This window comes from Mustela nivalis (genome assembly GCF_964662115.1).
Source record: "Mustela nivalis genome assembly, chromosome: 5".
In the NCBI taxonomy this organism is placed as follows: domain Eukaryota; kingdom Metazoa; phylum Chordata; class Mammalia; order Carnivora; family Mustelidae; genus Mustela; species Mustela nivalis.
In genome coordinates this window covers 80124874-80143192 of record NC_139024.1, presented here as the reverse complement: position 1 = coordinate 80143192, position 18319 = coordinate 80124874, and the positions used below count along the sequence as shown (strand labels likewise).

At 37.4% G+C, this 18319-nt stretch overlaps 1 protein-coding gene across 9 annotated transcripts in view; it reads right to left on the bottom strand.

Annotated features, from left to right (window-relative positions):
• The window catches only part of FAM184A (family with sequence similarity 184 member A), a 119803-nt gene that overhangs the window by 44532 nt on the left and 56952 nt on the right, over positions 1-18319 (bottom strand). For all 9 annotated transcript variants that reach the window (XR_014311976.1, XR_014311977.1, XM_082731425.1 and 6 more), the window contains exons 5-7: positions 15978-16175; positions 12000-12122; positions 2324-2485 (exon numbers count right to left, since the gene is read on the bottom strand). Coding sequence is in view for 7 of the 9 variants with exons in the window: in XM_082731425.1 (XP_082587551.1) it covers positions 2324-2485; positions 12000-12122; positions 15978-16175 (483 nt within the window). In the remaining 2 variants the exon portion in view is untranslated. The remainder of the gene's footprint in view (positions 1-2323; positions 2486-11999; positions 12123-15977; positions 16176-18319) is intronic.

Here is an 18319-nt window from a genome sequence, read left to right as displayed (position 1 = left end):
AGCTATACCTCACTGACATGATTAAAATAATTGATAGTACGATAGATGAAATGCCTGTAGATTAGCATAAATCAAGTGGCTCTCTGGAGCCTAGGGATAGAGGTGACCTGTTTGGACAACACGGCAACCTTTGGTCCCTGCCAGCAGTGGAGCTGCTCTTCGGCTATAGCAGAAGAGGAACAGTTGTAACAATGACCCCTTCTGGATCACCTACTTACTAATAGCATGTGTTGGAGTATTGCTGAAGGGCATATCCAGATTACTGGGAGAGAAGAAAGTCTGTTCAAACTGCCATTCTACACTGCTGACCTGACTATAAGCCATAAATTCTGAAAACTGGATCTGGCCATCTTAGCCAGCTGTCCTTTTCACTAAGCTTTCTGCCTCTAGGAACTACTACTTTTTCCAACACAGGCAGCATAAAATGGGGTAGAATTTCTTGAAAAGTATTTCTTTTACTGAATGCAAAGTATCTTATTAGACATTAGTGGGGTAAGAAAAGAGGTAAAGAAAATTTGCTCTTTTTTTCCCTCAAGTGTTTCCATATCCATCACCTCCTGGGATCCTCATAAGATATGGAGGGTATAGTGAGGAAACAGCCTCAGCAAGGTTTTAGTAATGTCAGAAACTATCAACTCCACACTACAGATTTGTAACTGTTAAACCAATATTACCATCATGGTCATCAGCATCTTACCCCTTGTTTACTAAACCTGACCTAAGAAGTCTTAAAAGACAGATGCTGTCTTGCCCGTGTCTGGATCTCCCAAAGGTACCAACAAGGTGACATACAGTCAGGGACCAATATCCACTTGATGGCAGGTACAGTTATATCACCCACAAACGAAACTCAGCGGGGAAGAGGGAGAAAAACTCCTATCCAGGCAGAACACCTGTTAAGGAGCATTCCTAAAGTTGTGGTAAGCCTTGATGCAGCACCTACATTTTCTGGATGAAAACTGCCCAGCAGAACAAAAGATGAGCAGTTGCTAAGGTTTTGCTTACAGTTTTTTTTTTTTTTAAAGACTTTATTTATTTATTTGACACATAGAGAGAGAGAGAGAGAAGACAAGCAGGCAGCCAGGCAGGCAGAGAGAGAGGGGGAAGCAGGCTCCCTGCTAAGAGGAGAGCCCGATGCGGGACTCGATCCCAGGACCCTGAGATCATGACCTGAGCCAAAGGCAGAGGCTTAACCCACCGAGCCACTCAGGCGCCCTTTGCTTACAGTTTTTATGAAGTTCTACTACTTGATAGGAGAGTAATGTAAATATGTGCAAGGACTCTAAAGAAATGAAACTGATTCCAATTCTAAGCTAAAAAAATTAAATTTGAAATAATATTAATAAGAGGCAACACCTCCTAAGTGCTTACTATCTTACTAAGCACTGTGTTGTAAATGGTTTATCTCGTTTCATTCTTATGGTGATGGTGTGAAGTGTATTATTATCCCCCGCCACTCCTGCATCGTGCAGGTGGGTAAATTGAGGGTAAGTAACTCATCGGCAGTGACACATTAAGCAGTGGATCAAGAATTCACACCCAACCAAGCTGACTTCAGGGCCCACACTCTCATATGCCTCTCTGAAGGAAGAGTAAGAACTCTCTGGATACTATCTTCTTAGTTCTAAGGGATGCTTTTCTCTATTTTCTGAGGCGATGTAAATATTTGCTCTGCTCTCTGAGAATGGAAGACCACAGAGCCTTTGGAAATTTGTAGGTCACAGAGAATTGCTTTGTTGCTATACATGAGAGTTCAAACACCTACCAATAAAAGAACTGTGCATCTTAACTTTAATAGGTTGAATTGTGATCCCAAAAAGATATATGGAAGTCCTAACCTCTTGTACCTCAGAACTTATTTGAAAATAGGGTCAGTGAAGATATAATTAGTTAAGAGGAGGTCATACTGGAATAGGGTGAACCCCTAGTCCTACGGGAAGGATATCCTCCTATGAAGACATGAAGACCCAGGAAGAAAGCCACTGACCACCGAGGAGGAAACTGAAATGTGCCACGAGCCACGGAAGACCTAGGGCTACCAGGGACTGGAAAAGGCTAGGAAGGATCTGCCCTCTTAGGTTTCAAAGGGAGAATGGCCCTTGATTTTGAACTTTCAGCCTCCAGTCTGTGAGAAAGTAAATTCCTATTGTTTTAAGCCACTTAGATTTAGTACAAAGCCCTGCAAAACTAATACACTTGGTAGCAAAGTCCTGCGAAACCAATACACTCCATACAAGGTGATATTTACAATAAACCTTAAGCAAAGTAACTAAATATTTTTACCTTGGTGATGTTTAGATTACAGTAGGTATTCTAAAATTACCTCAACATTTAACAGAGCATCTTTGGTCTCCTTCAGCCTGCCTTTAGTCAGGTCAAGCTCATTCTGAAGTCTCCCCTGGGTGTCCTGAAGACTAGCAATGAGGCCTTCTGCCGAGCCAAGGCCTTGTTCACTTTTCCTCACCAGATCTTGGAGACGGCCAATCTGCAAGGACATACAGCACTTTAATATACTTCACTGTTATAGACCAGCAAAACAGCCACGTTTGTTTTCTTAGTCTTTTCTTTAGTGGTAATTTTACTGAATGGATCTTTTTTGATGAATTTGGAAGAAGCATTCAAATAATATGATAGCTTTCATCTGTTCCCCCCCCCCCCATCAAAGACCTCCATATTTATGATTTCCCTCTTTCATGACAATCATGTGAATAAATGGATGACTCAAGCCACCATTTTAACAAAGAGAATTCCTAGTTCCATCAAATAATCAAATCCCTACAAAAAAGAAACTAGAACAAGATGAAAATTGTATCAAAGACAAAGGAAAAATATTATTTTAGATAAAAGTATTTTTAAAACTGCTTTTTAAAATGGAATCACTTATACTTCATTTGAGCCCAGTTTTCCTGCTGGTTATAAAGGCGACTGATTTAGGTCAATATTGATGAGCTGCAAAATGCACATTACAATAAGTTGTGATTTCTTCATTTCCATACAAAATTTCCTCATGAAACTGTTAAGAGTTGAATTTATAGGGGGCGCCTGGGTGGCTCAACATTAAGTGTCTGCCTTCGGCTCAGGTCATGATCCCAGGGTCCTGGGATCTAGCCCTGCATCAGGTTCCCTGCTCGGCGGGGAGGCTGCTTCTCCCTCTCCCCTTCCTCCTGCTTGTGTTCCCTCTCTTGCTGTGTGTCTGTCAAATAAATGAAAAATCTTTAAAAAGAAAAAAAAAAGTTGAATTTATACATTCTTGAAATTAGGAGCTAATATTACAATTTGTTGATTAGGCAGATTCATATCTTCAAGTTATGAGAACTAAAACCAATATGTGAAATACTTTATCTAGGAAAGTGCTATGTAGTAAAAATCTCCTTTTTATAAAACAGCCAAATTTATCAAAACCCTATAGAAATGAAAACTTGTAATTTTAAAATAACACCTGAATATTTCTCATTGTAAATGCAGGCATCACATGGAAAACTGCAAACATTCTCTTTCAGCCTCCTCTCAAATGACCACCCCTTTCTTGTCCCCTTTCTATGCAGATGTTTATGTACTAAACAATTCTGGTGATGGTAACATTTTATCTTGTTACTATCTTTAAATGGATGCCAGCCTGATACATTGAGCTGAAAAGAGTCCATTTTTTTTGTGCTCAGAAATATTTTCAGTTAAAATTTATCTGTTTCTCAAAATTTTAATAAAGTCCTCCATTAAAATCCTCTGGGCCTAGTGCCTCTCTAGGTACATGTTGGGAGTATTTATTTCATGGTTATAAGTGGTTCTATCAGGTTGATCAACTACTTTGAGTCATTCTAGAAATTTAAAATATTATACAAAGACATCTTTTTTCCCTAATTTAAAAAATGTAATAGCATATTTACATTTAATATTCATTTACCATGTCTTAGAATTTTTTTTTGTCCCTGAATTTATGCCCCCTTTCTTTAGTCTATCTAGCTTATTTGTATCTTCCCTGCTTTTTATATTGCTCTGGCTTGCCATAAATGTGTCACACGGGTGAATGAATACTATAAGGAAGGTGTAACAGAGTTAAGGAGTATTGAACCTGGGGCTCTGCCAGCTCAGTCCGTGGACCCTTGGAGTTTGAGCCCTACGTTAGGGGTATACTTAAAAAAAAAAGAGTACTGAACTTAGGCAAAAAATCGAGTTTCAAGTTCTTGGTCTGCCACTATAAAGTAAGAATAATGACACCTACCTCACAGTTATTATAACATTTAAACTCAAGGATATACGGGAAAAGATTCTTTAATTAGAAAGCAACATGCAAATACCAAGCACCAGTCAGTCAGTAAGGGGGGGGACGACCAAATGTATCAACATGGAGAAAAATCTTGTTCCACAATCCAGGTAATTTTCAAATGAATAAGATTATATGTACAAATGGAATACATGAAAAAACTTATAAAGAACAGTATTCTAGCTATTACACAAAGAATTAAAAGAGAAAGTCTGTTCAAGAAACTAAGTAGAGACACAAAAGAAAAAAAACTTTAACATGCTGCACAATTAAACATAATAAGCAAATAATAAGTAATGAACACAACCAATTAAACTTTGTTTTCTAAAACATAATGAAAGTGGATATGTAAAGGAACACATCTGTTGTCATATCAAAATCTCTTTTTGCCATGTGCATCATCTACCTTTCTTCTCTCTGGGTCCATGTCAACTCAAACCCAGGAATGAAAGTGGCATTTCCTTGAAGCATAAACCAGTTCGGTAATCTCATTCTGTTGGTCATGAGGACTGGATCAGAGGCAGGCACATGTAAAAGTTCATCTTTACACAATGATCTCCAGACTTTTAAAGGGGTTCCTAAAAAAGGTCTTTTTCCAGTTGCACATATAACCTAAGAAAATGTATGACTGAAACAGGAAGTCAACACTTCTAAACTGTTCTTTGTTCCAAAGAACAAATCCAACTGGAGAAAAAGAGAAGCTGAGTTCCAGTGTAAACAACTTCAGTTCTGAATCTGGTCATGCCTGATGCTAACATTCCCCCTGACTTTTCCAGTCAACATGATTCAAAAAATTTCCTTAGGCTAGTTTGAGCTGGGATTTCTGCCACTTGAAATAGAGATCAATCCTCTGACTCCTCCTAACACTGAAGGAATACAGTATAGAGAAAGCTCTTTCTTGGAATATTCATTCATGCATGCTCTTCTCTGATCCAATCTTCTTGCAGTGCCTGTGTCACTTTTTTATAAATTACAAATACAGACATGAGTATAAGCCCCAAGACCAAACAAGCTTCCACTTATTTGTACTCAGCATCCTACATATAGCTGTCCAGTTTTCTCAGCACCACTTATTGAAGAGACTGTCTTTTTTCCACTGTATATTTTTTCCCATTTTGTTGAAGATTAATTGACCATAGAGTTGAGGGTCCATATCTGGGCTCTCTACTCTGTCCCACTGGTCTACGTGTCTGTTTTAATGCCAGTACCATGCTGTCTCAGCGATCACAGCTTTGTAGTAAAGCTTGAAATCAGGTAACGTGATGCCCCCAGCTTTATTTTTGTTTTTCAACATTTCCTTAGTGATTCGGGGTCTCTTCTGATTCCATACAAATTTTTGGATTATTTGCTCCAGCTCTTTGAAGAATACCGGTGGAATTTTGATCGGAATGGCATTAAAAGTACAGATTGCTCTAGGCAGTATAGACATTTTAACAATGTTTATTCTTCCGATCCAAGAGCATGGAACGGTCTTCCATCTTTTTGTGTCTTCTTCAATTTCTTGTATTCAGTATCCTCCAAATTCTTCATGTTTCTCTTAAAATAAAACTCAAAAATCTTTCAAGGGGTTACAAGGCCTCTGAGGCATAGACCCTGCCTCAGTCTCCAGCTTTTTCTTGCCAACTCCCTTCCTCAGTCTTTACGCTCCTTGGGTTAAGAACTGAATTCTGAAATCACACTGCCAGGATTAGAATTCTGGCTTTACCCACTTACTATGTGACTTTGGAAAGTTCCGCAGCTTTTTTGTGACTTGATATCTAGTAATTACAGCATGGGATTATTGAGAGAATTAAAGGAACAAAGAGTATAAAGGAGAGACTATATAAAACAACACCTGGAACATCGTAAGAACTAAATAAATATGAGTCATTATTATAGTTGTGATAACAGTCCCACCCACACTGTGCCTCAGGGCCTTTGCAGATCCTTTCCTCAGTTCATTCCTGTTTATCAGCAACATTTTGTAATATTTGTCAGACTTGTTGTTTCTAAATTTCATCTATAAACAATGATGAAATTTTGTCAATAATATTTAATTATTTGCTTCAGTTAAATACAGTGAAATTCAGGAGTCAAAGGACATGCTCATGTTTAAGACTTTTAATAGTGCTAAATTCTTTCCAAAAAAATTATATGATTTTCTATTCCCATCAGCAACTTTTTGTGCTTATTTCTTTGCCCTTATCAACACTTCATGGTTTCAATTTTTATCATTAATTTTATGGTAATGGGAATGACATCTCATTAATTTCATTTCCTGTTTTTAAATTATAGCAGTTAAAATTATCTTTTTCATGTTCTCTTTTAACTCATTAAAAAATTTCAGTATCTGTATATTTTGTATATATTTTTAAGTTGCTAAAGACATAAATTTTGTTACTCATGCAATTTGCCAATCATTTATTTCACCCCTCCCCAATTTTTCTTCTCTAATAATTTTACTTATGGTGTATCTCGATATACAAAATTTATAACTTTCACTGTATAAATATGCTATGCTTTTAATTTGTAACATTGCCATCATGTGTTGAAAGGCCTTCCTAGTCCTAAGCTTTATCACTTGCATTTTCCTATTTTATTTATATTTATATTCATGATTTGATATGACATTTCAATCTTAGCCCATCTTGAACATCTCTGGTATGAGGTTGAAGAACTTCATTTTTCTCTCTTCTTCCATTTATATATAGTCCTAAAAGAGCATTCAGATTAAACCTATTAAATCTAACTTTTGTCCCACCTTTCCATTGACATTGTAGGAAGGTCCTCAGAGAACCCTTGATTGCATGACCTTTCCAGGTCTCATACTTTGGCTTCTAATCATTGTGTGACTTAGTGAGGCCCTAGGCACTTCTACCTCTTGAAAGTAACTGTTTTCATGTTGTTCTCATATCCATCAATTCTCATTCTCATGCTTTTGATTTCTCCTTCTCCATCTCTTTCCCTGGCTCTGTTAATTCAGTACTGGTGCTCCTCTTTGTTATCAGCAATCTTCTGGTGAGCTCTTCTGTGTTAAAGGCTTCAGTGACTTCCTAATCTTTAGCTCTAAGCCTGGCCTCTCTACTTAGTTCCAGCCTAGATGTCTCACAAATCCCTTCAGGTCTGAACAATTCAATATCTTGCCATTCTTATGTAGCTTTCCTCCTGTAATACCCATCTTCCCAGAGTGGCATAATTACCTGTCCAAACACCTGAGCCAGATACTGGAGTCTTTTTCTACCACTTATCACATCAGGTCCTGTAAATTTTATTTTTGAATAATCTTCTCCACTCCCCTGTTTTGCTTTCCTAGTCAAGAAGCTAATCAACTCTTGCCCAGACTAATGTAATAGCATCTTAAGTCATCTACCCAACTCTAATGACCAGTCCCCTCCCCATACAACTCATTCTCCTACTGCCACCAGAATTCTTTTCCTGAGATCATCTGAGAGTATCAGTTGCTGCTCTGTTGCTAGCACTCTATCATTAGGACAAATTCTGAAGCTTTGCTATGGCACAGTCACAATTTAGCTTAAACTTCCTTTTCTACCACATTTCTTGACAAAAGGACAGTGTCTGGAGACATTTTTCCTTGTTACAACTGAAGGGGAAACATTGTGGCACACGCTACTAGTATCTAGAATGTAGAGACCAGGGATACTACTAAACACCCTAAAGAATTATCTGCCCAGTAAGGAGTTCTGGGGTTGAGAGACTGGTGAACTGAACTTCTACAGTTCACCAAGGCATTATAACGTGAGTGCCAACATAATCATACTTACACTATTCCTTGTATCTATATTATCTTTCATCATTCCTACATCTGCAAATTTCCATTTACCTTTGAAAGGCCACCTTTTATACCACATTTAAAAATTCTCTAACATCACGTTCTCTGGAGCTTTTCTGAATGCTTATGGTAGAGAAGCACTTCCTCCCCTAGAATTTAAAAAATGCACTATATTTATCACCAGTCATAACAGCCACTTGAAGCCATGAGTTCCTTGACCTTTTGTCAAAGTATCCCTACCACCTAGAAGATACCATGCAGTCAATAAACATTTCCTAAATCATAAAAGATATGTAATTACTACTAACTTTTCTGGAGACCAATTTAGTAATAAGTGTCAGTCATACAACCACAAATTAATTCTGACAAACAACCGACAAGCTTGAAAATGGACCCTGTGACTCACATGGGACTGCAGTGTGGCTGTCACTTTGATTTCAACCTTGTGAGATCCTAAGCAGAGGATCCAGCTAACCTATACCTGGACTCCTGACCCATAACACTTTTTTTTTTTGTGGTAATTTGTTACATAGCAATAGAAAAACCATTAGCACTCTTATTTATAGAAGTTGACTTAGTTTTTAAGGATGAGTTTTACTCATTCAAAATATATTTCATTTATAAATACTGACCTCTTACCATGTGTCAGGCAGTAAATTAACGGTGATAAAACATTTTATAATAAATAAATCCAAATGATTTTTAAACAAATACTGAACTCTATATATATGCTTAAAAAACTTACATCCAGAAGAAAATCTACAACTTAAATGTTATAAAAACATTTTAAAAGACCACAATAGTTAGATTTATTGATCATTCGCCTAGTATTCTGTCCTCAAAGGTGATCCCAAATAACATTTGATGGGATAATAGGATTCTCCTCCATCTGAGATTTTAGACTCATTAGCTTCCTTTAATATCCTAACACGACTCTGGCTTTCATGAATTGATCATTGAAATCCACAGTAGACCTACTTATGTTTTTGGTTTTATCATTTATAAGAGTATTAAGATCCATCTTATGAAGAAAATACATTCTTTAATTTTTTCTAAAATAATCATTTTCATCTTTATGAAGTACCCCCTAATTCTTTCCTCATGTTTTTCCATATACCTACTTTCTATCCAATAAATATAAATGGAATAAACTCTATTTAAAAGGAAAAAAATTCAAGGGCACCTGGGTGGCTCAATTGGTTGGATGTTTGACTTTTGGTTTCAACTCAGGTCATGATCTCAGGTGCTGTGCACTTGGTGCAGAGACTCCTGAAGATTCTCTTCCTGTCCCTCTCCTCCCTCTCTGCTCCTCTTCTCACTTGCTCTCTCTTAAATAAATAGCAAAACCTTCAGACTAAATAAAATGCAACCATATGTGTTTGGGAAGAGGTGCGTGTAAACATAAGGTTGCAGAACAATGAAAGGTTGGTCGATGGAAAAAGATTTAACAGTCATATCAAACTAAAAGAAAGCTGGTTATGCAGTATCAAACAACAGAGACTAAAACAAAAGGTATGATCTATTAAGTAGTTAAAGAGTTTTATATTTGTATGGATATAAAAAGCTTCTAAATAGTCAAAGCAAAACTTGACAGAATGTAAAAAGAAATAAAGAAATCCACCATCATAGCATCAGTTTTTAGTAAATGATGAGTCAAAAAGATAAAAGTCTTGCGACAACATGGATGGAACTAAAGCGTATCATGCTTTGCGAAATAAGTCAAGTGGAGAAAGACAACTATCATATGATCTCCCTGATATGAGGAAGTGGTGATGCAACATGGGGGCTTAAAATTAATCTAAGGTACCACATTAACAAAGAAAAAAAGTATGATCTCAATAGACACAGAAAAATCAGCATCTGTTTGTGATTTCTTTTTAACTTAAGAAACTAGAATTATAAGAGAATTTCCTAAACTAGTTAAAGAGCATTTATAAAATAAAACTTTAGAGAAGCATAGTATTTAACTTCACTTTAAAAGCAAGAAACAAAACAAGAAAGCTTATCTCTAGAGATCCTACCCAGCCAAGTAGGACAAGTAAAAAGATGTCCAGGCTGAAGGAAACAGCAGGTGCATGTGGAGGGATGAGCCAGGCAGATTCTTGGGGAGCAATTCTAATATGGCACCAAAACATTACCAGGGTGCTAAAGCATAACTGAGAACATATCTAAAAGGAAAATCAATTACGTGTTTCTTAGAATTCTTCTCAGTGAAATTACAGTGTGTAGACTGGAGAAATATTTAAACCATTTCAAACAGAGAGTAGACCCTGGGGGACCTTCTTGAGAAACACAGATAGTTGCTAAACTGCCTTTTAATGAGAGTGGGACACCATAACTACAAGGATCATAGTCTTCTGGGAGAGGTGTGCAAATCTGGGGCCAATGGTGAATTATCTTGGACAAGAGGAGAGAGGCAGAGCCAATACAAATATAGCTATATCCCTTGCTTTTTCAAAGTTCATGTTACATCACTTCACTTTCATAAAAGACCTATGATATTACTTTTTGCTAACCAAAAGTAATCTGGAGAGATTTTCACTTTTACAGAAAAAGGCAAAAAGTAAAATCACAAGCCCTTATAGAGGCAGTGCAGTACGCATTGCAAGCAGGGAGAGCAACCCCGCCGAGTCCCTATCCTGAGAACACTCAGCATCTCAGTATCGTGCCACCATAGTTGTGAACTCTGTGAGCATCTTTGCATCTGTTAGCAAGAAGGATCCTAAGGTATCAGAAAAGCCTAAGAGAGTGGGCACCTGGGTGGCTCAGTGGGTTAAGCCTCTGCCTTTGGCTCAGGTTGTGATCCCAAGGGCCTGGGATCGAGTCCCACATCAGGCTCTCCCTGCTTCTCCTTATCTCTCTCTGTCTGTCTCTCTGCCTACTTGTGGTCTCTCTCTCTCTGTCAAAGAAATAAATAAAATCTTAAAAAAAAAAAAAAGCCTAAGAGAGGTTAGTTTTGGGGTTTGGGAGTGCTCAAAAGTTTTTCTGTATAAATTAATGGTAACTACTTATTCATTTTATACCATTTCAGCTTACAAAATGTTTCACAGGGTGCTCCACTTAAAAGCAGGGACAATCTGCAACAGTCTTAATTCTATCATTTTCAAATGTGATGATTGGTGCCTCTCTGGATAAATGTTTAAAGATAATTAAAGAAGGCTGAATGCAAATGATTAGCATGCCCTAGAGCACTCATGTTTTGGCGTGGTTTTCCTGAGCAGAAGCAGAGTAATGAGAAAGTAGGATTTAAAGACTTTGGTAGAGGTGATGCTAGTGAGGTAGGAGCAGTCGACAAGATACGTCCAGGCACGGTCTTGTTTTAGGAAGAGCACTCTACAAGACAAGACTGTTCACATGAAGGATGAACTGGAATGAAGGACAAGAAGACAACAGGGAGGCTATTCTAGGGCATAGGTGAACCCAGGCAGTAAAGAGAAAGGAATAAAACAAACAATATTATAGTTTTTAAACTGTCTTTACATTTGTTTTATTCACAACTTCTTGATTTATAACATTCTTATTATACTCTATTCTTAGTCTTTCCTAAGCTAAACAATACTATTTTCTTATGGCATTTAAAAATTATTTTAATGTCACTCTGCAGAACTTATAAAAGTTATAAATTTATAAAGTCTCTCCTTTTAAAACAGAGATACAGTATAGAGGATAGTAAGTCACTGTTTTACAAAAGGTAGATAAACCTCTTCTGTTTTCTTTCTTACAAAGTGATGTTATCCTTGTTTTGCTTTTTCCTCACAAAGGCACCTTGGTCTGGTGTTTTGAGTAGTAAATTTTTATCTGGTGAGATATAACCAATGTATTATGAAAAACTCAGCATCAGTGAAAGCATGTGATTATTTTTATTCTAGATATTTTACCATCAGTGAGGCTCACCGACATACACAATGTTACCAAATAAGATATTACTGATAAGATATAATACAGGTGATAAACCTAAAGAATTCTTGCCTCGTGATTGGCTGTATTTAGCTTCTCTTCTAATGCTTCCTTCAGGTTTTCCAGCTCTTGTTGAAGTTGACTTTTATCCTCTTCCAGGTTTAGTTTCTCCTTTTTGTATTGTTCCTCCAATTCCTTAGGAAAAGATGATAACAAATATTATATACTTCAAAAGACTCCAAGAAAAAGGCCATTCTGTTTTATATTTTGATACTTTAAAAAAAATTTTTTTATTTATAAATATATAATGTGTTATTAGCCCCAGGGGTGCAGGTCTGTGAATCGCCAGGTTTACACACTTCACAGCACTCACCATAGCACATACCGTCCCCAATGTCCATAACCCCACCACCCAATCCCTACTCCCCTTCCCCCTGCCTCCCTCAGTTTGTTTTGTGAGATTAAGAGTCTCTTATGGTTTGTCTCCCTCCCAATCCCATCTTGTTTCATTTATTCTTTTCCTACCCCCAAACCCTCCATGTTGCATCGCTACGTCCTCTTATCAGGGAGATCATATGAGAGTTGTCTTTCTCCGACTGACTTATTTCACTAAGCATAATACCCTCTAGTTCCATCCACGTCACTGTAAATGGCAAGATTTCATTTCTTTTGATGGCTGCATAGTATTCCATTGTATTATATTTTGATACTTTGCTTTGCTATCTTTAAACAGTAATACTGGAGTTATTATTCTAATTAATCCTATGGGCTTAGAGTCTATCATTCTGAATCACTTATGATGTGGTTAAATAATTATTTTAAATGGTAAGAATATTTGACTTCTCTAGATCAAACTGAGCCAGCAACAGAAATATATGATATAAGTGATAATTGGGGAGATAAAACAATTCTATCTATGGAATACAGAATTCTTTTATATTTACATAAAAAAACAAAAATCCAGGAACAGTTCTGGAACACTGGAACATAGTCAAGAACAGTGTACAATACCAAGTACAGTGGGAAGTTGGAGAAGCCTGGTGGTGGGTATTATGGAGGGCATGTATTGCATGGAGCACTGGGTGTGGTGCATAAACAATGAATTCTGTTACACTGAAAAGAAATTAAATTTAAAAAAAAAAAGAATTACCAAGTACAAAATTAAGGTATCAAAAGAAGCAAGACCAGTAAAATAGATAGTTACTGAAGAGAGCCTACTATTTGGCATGCTACGTAATACTTGGGATACACAGGCAGTAAAACATGAGGTCTGTCCTTAATCAGCTAAAGATAACAAGCAACTAAAGAATATGTGATGAAAGTTAAATGAGCATAAGGACTCAAGGGTATATGGATGGAGAACTGGTAAGTTCTAGCTTGGTGAGGAAATCTGCACATAGAACACAATCCCTAAGTCAAGTCTGAAGGAGTGCATCAGTAAGAAAAGGTGGTGAAGCAAGAGGGAAATCGAAGAGAGAAGAAACCCGTGCAAAAACCATGGCAGTACAAAGACCTGGTACGTTACACATGGCTCAATGTTTCTATAGCATAAGGTAAGAAGAGGAGGTAACAGCGCTCTATGGTGTTCCAAGGCAAAGTCCAGGTTTGAGGATTTGCTGGGATGACTCACAGGATTCGGCATCTAGTTGTACTCACAGCTACAGTTCATCATACACAGCAAAAGGACCCTAAACACGATCAGCAAAGGGAAAAGGCAACAGGGCGAAGTCTGCAGGAAACCAGGCATAAGGTTTTTTTTTTCTTCGAGGCATAAGTTTTTAAGAGTTCTGTCACTCAGGACTCTCCAGAAAGTTGTGACAATAATGTGAAATGCTGTCTATCAGGAAAACTCATGAGTGACCCAGTGCCCACATTTCTCACTGGGGGCTAATGACATGGGTACCCTCTGACTAGCATGTGCCAAATTTCCAGACTTCAAGAAGGAAAGCAGATGTTCAGCACAAACCATATTGTTTGCATAAACGCTTTAGGCACATGAGCCATCCTTACCAGGGAATGGTGGAAACCCTCCTGAAATTCAAGTTCCCAGACACTAGCAAGGGCCAACATTGCCACCTGCCTTTCTAAGAACAGCAGCTTCAGGCCTGCTATGTTAATTCTTTTCTGCATGGATTCTCTACATACTCAGTTTCAAATAGGGTGGATAAACTAGAATTATGAAAGAAAATATAATCCCTTTTGATACTAATAAGGAATGGAGAATTCACCTTTCAGTAAATGTTCTTTAAAAGATAACTTGACATTGGAGAAAGACTACTCTAAAAGGAGGGTGGTTTGAGCTTATGCTCAGAAATGAGCTAGCTAAGCAAGAGAGGAATGAAGCGGCAAGTGATAGGTTATTTTGAGAAAAGAGAACGGTACAGATAAAGCTATCATGAGTTTTGAGTATGTTCGCACACAGGAAATTCATGTCATCTGTTTTATAGCAACCACATTTTAAAGAAAGATAGCATAAAGCAGATTTTTAGGAGGCTCAGAAATTGAAATTCAACAGGCAGGGGGATAATTAGGAGAAGTAAGGAGGCAAAAGTGATATTGATGAAAGATGCCTTGATTCTAGTACTTAGAATGTAATACAGAGGAATAAAGAGAGACAAAAAGCAGAACACCTGCAAGTTAAATACTACGAAAAGAGAGGATAAGGCTAAGATGAATAAGGGACGTAGAAATGAAAAAATAGTAACAAAAAATAGCTATGGAACAGCTAACTGAAGCAGCAGTTACCACTAAATCCTTCCCTCTAAATCTCTGAGCACTTGGCACATATGTATAGTCAGTGAGCACACACATCCACCACGTAATTAAAGCTGTACAAATTTGTTCCGGAATAGCAACCTGGCATAGAGAAAACAGCAACCACAATTTTGAGAAATAATATGTCATTAAGTTTTGTCTCCAGCTACATAAACATAAAATAGTAAGTTTAGATAGAAATAACACTCTAACAGGAAGTTTTATCTGAATTTTTAATTAAGTTCAGGTGTTGAATATTCTTTCCAAATAGCTGAATCATAAAAGGAAGAGACATAGAGGCAAAGATCTCAATTCATATCCAACCTCTTCTATTTACTAGGTTAGTGGTACTGAATACATCATTTAGGTTTACTAAACCTATTTCACCACCCACATACTAAAATGACATTAATCTCCAAGTCTTAAGTAATAAGAAATATACAATAAAGCTTGGGAAACTGTAAAATGCTATTACATAAAATATATAGCAACCATCATGAATACATGCCTATGTGTGGTGGTTAAATGTCTTAGGATTTGATATCTGAGACCTGAGTTCAAGACCTGACTGAATCTTATAGTTGCATGTGTTTGCACAAGTGTTTAACCTCTCTGTCCTCTACCTCCTCTCCAGGAAGAAAGGTAGAGCAATTAAGCCTATGAGAGTGTTGTGAGGATTAAATAAAACAGATGGAAAACATGACTGCAGCGCCTGGCACACAGTAAGAAGGACTAATAACTAACATTTATTTGTCATTATATGCTAGGACTTGTCTGAATTCTCAACATTTTATCTCACTTAACCCTCATAAGAACATTACAAGATGGATTTTATCTTCCTTTGTCCACTGAGGAGCCTGAAGCGTGGCTTTTGAGACCCAAGATTAGGCAACTATAAGCCAAGAGCTCAGTGTAAGGCCCACATCTGTCAGACACCTCGCTTTTTCTACTATGCAACAGGAAGCAGACATCTACAGGAGACTAAGTGCTTCAAGCAGCTGAGGCTTCCTGAGGAGCACACATCGAAGATGTTGTCTCACGAGGAGACAGCTCAAGATCAAGCATGTGTTTCTGCTACAGCTTATACAAAGTAGGAATGCTTCATATCAATTTAATCAACTACATTCCATGTCAACAATTTTTAAGTTAGTCTTTGAATCATGATTTACACAGTGATTATGAGAGAGCAGCCATCAGAATGAAGCAACTCATTTACTCCACAGTATGGGTCACACTGGATCAGTACAGAAACCGCTCCAGTTTACCAATGCAAGGCTACGTTGAATTTGTACTCACCACTTGCAGTTTCTTCTTATCCCTAATTGCATTACTGTGGACAGCCTCAATTGCCATGTGGTGCTTCCAAGCTAATTCTTCCAAAGTCTTAGAATGAGCCTCATTTAATTGAGCTACCTCCCCTTCGAGTCTATTTTGCAGGTTTTTGAGCTCCATCTCATAATATTCTTGCTGAGTTTTCTTTGCTTCATTTACTTTCTAAAATTAAAGCAAATAAAGATCAATAATTGCACCTTTTTTTTTCATTAATGCTATTAGTATTCTGGATACTCAATAAATACATAAACTTGAAAAAACTGAGCACTATGGGATTTAGACTTTGGACATGAGACTACATCATCAGTATTCTCAGAAAATGACAGGGTAGCACAGGCAAAATGAATAATTTTAACACAAGTGATAAAATAGACTATTACTAGGTTAGAACTAAGTACAAGTTAGTACATCTGTGAGCTTAAGAGAAAGGCTTCTCGTATGTCAAAGCTGCACACAAAATGGCTTACCAATTTACCCATTCAGATTATATTATTCAATCCAATCTTTATTGAGTGCCAGTTACATGCCTTTTAAGCAGTCACAGTCTAATGATGGGAAAAAAGCAACAGACAGTGCCAATATAATTTTATAAATTCTATGAAAGGAGTATATATCATGTGTTGTAAGAATATACAGTAAAGGAGCCTAACCTGGAACAGATGAGAAAGGATGTACATCAGCATGTGCATGTGTGTGTGTGTGTGTGTGTGTGTGTGTGAGAGAGAGAGAGAGAGAGAGAGGGAAAGAGAGAGAACCTGGAAGGGGTGGGAAAGGATGTGTGTGTGTGAGAGAGACAGTGACACACACACATGCACACATACATCAAGGAAAGCTTTCCAGAAGAGAAAACATCTGAGCTGTTGATGACACATTCTCTCATTTAATTCTCACAAGCCCATCAGGAAATGAAAGATGAGAAAGTTTCAAATCTAGATCTGATGTCAAAAGCCTAAATTCACAACATTTCCAGCATTCTGAAAGATGGTAGTCTGCCAGGTGGTCAAGTTCAAGTAAGATAGGAAGACCATGGAGCTGAGCAGTGTGGACAGAACAGAAGATACGTGGCTGACAGTGGTGAGGGATAAGGCTAAGCAGGAAGCAGGAGTCAAATGATGTGAAAGGGTCTTTTATGCTAAGGAGTCTGCATTTCATCATGGTAGGAATGAGAATCATTGCAATTACATAACCGACATATTTTTGACAACAATCACGTTGGCAGTAGGCTAGGAAATTGTAACTGAATCCAGGCCACAATGACCTAAACCTAAACCTAGAATCTGTAAAAGGGTATGAAGGCAGATGATGGAATAGTACATTAAAGGAGTAGAAAAACAACAGGACTTGGTAACAGATAAGAGGTTAAGGAAACAGTAATCAATAATGACTGACTTACCAAACTAGATGGACTGTCGTGCTACTGGTTGAAAAAAAGGAGTTAAAAAAAATACAGTACTTTTGAGGGAAGAAAGTTCTAGATATGCTGATTTGAAATGTTTGTGAGAAACCAACATATCTTGTGGGAGTCAGAGACATAGCACTAACTAACTAACTCTTTCATGTCTTAAGTTTAGGGAAAAGATCGGGCCTATACCATCAGATTTGGGAGCGATCCCTGAACAAATTTTATGCTACTAGAATGGATGAGCCTATAGAATGAGGTGAAAATGCTGGGGAGCATCAATGATTAGGGAACAGGTGGAGAAGGGAAGCTGCAAAACAAGACTGCAAGGCCAGGAGACAGGAGGAAAACATGTGAGAGTGTGAAACACCAAAACAGGGATGCTGTAAATCAGAGAGGAGTAAGTACCACAGTAGGACAAGATTCACCAAGTCCAGCAACCAGGATGTCACCGAGGCTGGGACAAACACAGATTCTGTGGAGTGGTGGTAAGAGAAACCACATGACACTTGGGTAAGGAGTGAATGGGAGATGAACAAGGGTCAAAGTTTTGAATATGCTTGGTTGTTGAGGGAAAGAAAAAGAAGTATCCAAAACTCCCACTCGATATTGTAAATATCTGAAAAACTCCAATAAATATTTAGCAATTACTCTACAAATGATATGTCTTATTTGTTTAATCTAGAAGTTCAATATGTTGGTATATGAATTTTCAGAGCTTGATGCTTTTTGTTCTTTTGTTTTACAGAAATTTCCTAGGTGGATATGCAATAATATTTTTCATTAGTACAAAAACATATATGATTAAGCACAAATGTACATGCCACTGGAATAAGAATTTATTCAGTTTCTGGCTGAAATAGGTTGACATGTCTTGAGTTTTTACATTATAAACTATTAATATTCT